At 35.3% G+C, this 2,496-nt stretch overlaps 1 protein-coding gene across 1 annotated transcript; it reads right to left on the bottom strand.

Annotated features, from left to right (window-relative positions):
- Positions 1 to 214: 214 nt before the first annotated feature.
- LOC140513114 (olfactory receptor 4K1) lies at positions 215 to 1,286 on the bottom strand. Its single transcript, XM_072622459.1, has one exon. It carries the CDS (start codon positions 1,268 to 1,270, stop codon positions 335 to 337), a length of 936 nt encoding a protein of 311 aa, XP_072478560.1. The 5' UTR covers positions 1,271 to 1,286; the 3' UTR covers positions 215 to 334.
- Between the last annotated feature and the right edge of the window lie 1,210 nt (positions 1,287 to 2,496).

The raw sequence follows: 2,496 nt of genomic DNA, 5'->3' as shown, positions 1-2,496 counted from the left end.
TTTTCTCTCTCAATGTTATAGATTCTTATGAAACTGCTCTTTAATAACCATTTGAAGGCCAAATACCTTCTAAATACCCCATTGTGTAAAGGTGAGGATAATAAATTTATCATAATAAATATATTCCATTTTAAAGTAAGTATTTTTAATTAAGATTATTGAATTAGTCAGAATCCTCATTATCAGTTAAAATTAGGGATATATTTTGTCCAACTTTTTTCCCCCATTTTAGAGACAACAATAAAGTAAAAAAAAAATCTAATTCAGCCAGAGATTTTTATGATCTCCTGGGGAATGTGTCTCAGTTACGAGGCTTCTCTCTCATGGTAGTCTTTTAATATTTCCAGGAACTGAGACACTGGCTCTTTAATTTTTTCATGGCAGATTTGACATCTTCATTCCTAAGGGAATAGATGATGGGGTTCAGGAGAGGTGTACATACAGTATAAAAGACAGAAAGAAATTTATCTACAGAGAATCTGCTAAAAGGCCAGATATAGAAGTAGATGCATGGCCCAAAGAAAAGAATTACAACTGTGATATGAGCTGTTAAGGTAGAGAGAGCCTTGGAGGAACCACTTGATGAGCGATGCCGGACAGTGACTAATATAACAGTATAAGAAATAATTAATGCTAGAAAACAGCTCAGAGAAATCAGACCACTATTGGTTAATGTCATAATTTCCATTTCATATTTGTCCATGCAGGCCAACTCAATGACCAGGGGAAGGTCACAAAAAAAACTGTCTACCTCATTAGGACCACAAAATGGTAGATCTATGGTAAAGGCCAAGTGACTCACAGAGTGAAGAATCCCTACAGTCCAAGATACAGCCACAAAAATTATGCAAAGTCTCCGATTCATAATAGTAGTATAGTGCAGAGGTTTACATATGGCTATAAATCTATCATAGGCCATTGCTACCAACAGCATCATCTCACTTCCAACAAAACTATGAAGAAGGAAGATCTGGGCCATACAACCCTCAAAGGAGATGGTCTTATGCTCAACAAGAAAGTCAGCAATCATCTTGGGTGTGGCAAAGTTGCACTGACAGATGTCAATGAAAGATAGATTGCTGAGCAGGAAGTACATGGGAGAATTCAAATGAGAATCAGAGACAATGGTGAGAATAATGATAATGTTGCCCAGTACAGAAGCCACATAGACTATGGTGAAGACCACAAAGAAGAAAAGCTGAAGTTCCCAGGAGTTTGAGAGGCCCAGCAACACAAACTCAGACACAATGGATTGATTTCCTCCAGCCATTTATTCAGTCTGTAGGTTGTTACCACCTAAAGAAAAAATCAGGGAAGAAATATTTAACTGTGTAATAATTGCCATTACAAAGCAACTATTTTTTGTAATGGGAAATAATTACAGTTTTATGCCTTATAATAAAATAATTATCTGTAATATAAATCAACAAGAATGTTGGGTTGTCTACTATGTATAGAGGACAATATCACATTGTCCTGTATTACACTCTACAATAGCCTAGTAGATACTCTGATATAGTTTAGTATAATCCCTAGCACATGAGTATGTCTATTATTTTTACTCTTCCCAATTCTCTCATATTCTAGCAGACATACTAAAGGGGAAGTGAGATACAGACATAAAAATATAAATTACATGGGCTCCATACATATTGCAAATGAATGGTAGATAAATTAGAGATCTAAAAGAAATCACTTTAGGGTACAATGGTAAAAAAGCTTCACATAAGAAATGAAATTTGACCTGACTGTAGAACAACGAGTGAGATTGAAATAGGCAAATCGGGAGGGATAAGCACTTTAGGAATGGGAAATGACATGAGGAAAGTAAGGAGGAAAACATGAGCTGTGGAGAGGTATGTTTAGTAGAGCAGTCTGACTAGAGTAGAAACAGTCAACCTAGTTAGGGGTCAGAGGTAAGACTTAAAACATTGGAGTCATATTGCAGGGGGTTCTAAATAGCAACCTCAGTAAATGAGGTTTTATCCTACCAGGAACATGGGGACAAATATATGTATATATATACACACACACACACATATATATGTATATATATATACACACACATACATACATACAGATACACACATATGTATATGTGCTTGTGCATATATATGTATGCATATATATGTAGATGTGTGTATGTGTTCCTTTACCATTTTCAATGATCATTTCAATATACTTTTTTTCATCCTGCAATAGAGTTGTGAGCAAATGTTTTCATTAATAAATAAATAATTTGATAAGCATATATTAAGCTCCAATTGCATTCCAGATGTGGTGGCAGGCACTAAGGTGACGGTAAAGGTGGAGCAGTTCTTTCCCTGAAACAGCTTAAGAAAACAAAATTATAGAATAATTAACCGATTAAGCCTAAACCACTCACATAGTAAACACCAGAGCCATAACTCAAACTTGGGTCTTCAGATTCCAAATCAAGTGTTTGTTACTTTTTTATTTTTCCGTTGTACCATACTGCCTTTAGCATTGACAAGG

The sequence above is a fragment of the Notamacropus eugenii genome, chromosome 7 (assembly GCF_028372415.1).
Source record: "Notamacropus eugenii isolate mMacEug1 chromosome 7, mMacEug1.pri_v2, whole genome shotgun sequence".
NCBI lineage: Eukaryota > Metazoa > Chordata > Mammalia > Diprotodontia > Macropodidae > Notamacropus > Notamacropus eugenii.
The sequence above is the reverse complement of the archived record's forward strand: the minus strand, read 5'-3'. Positions and strand labels throughout refer to the sequence as shown.

Bases quoted from the DNA above. Each gene is read 5' to 3' on its own strand.
- LOC140513114 (XM_072622459.1), bottom strand. From the start codon at position 1,270: ATGGCTGGAGGAAATCAATCCATTGTGTCTGAGTTTGTGTTGCTGGGC.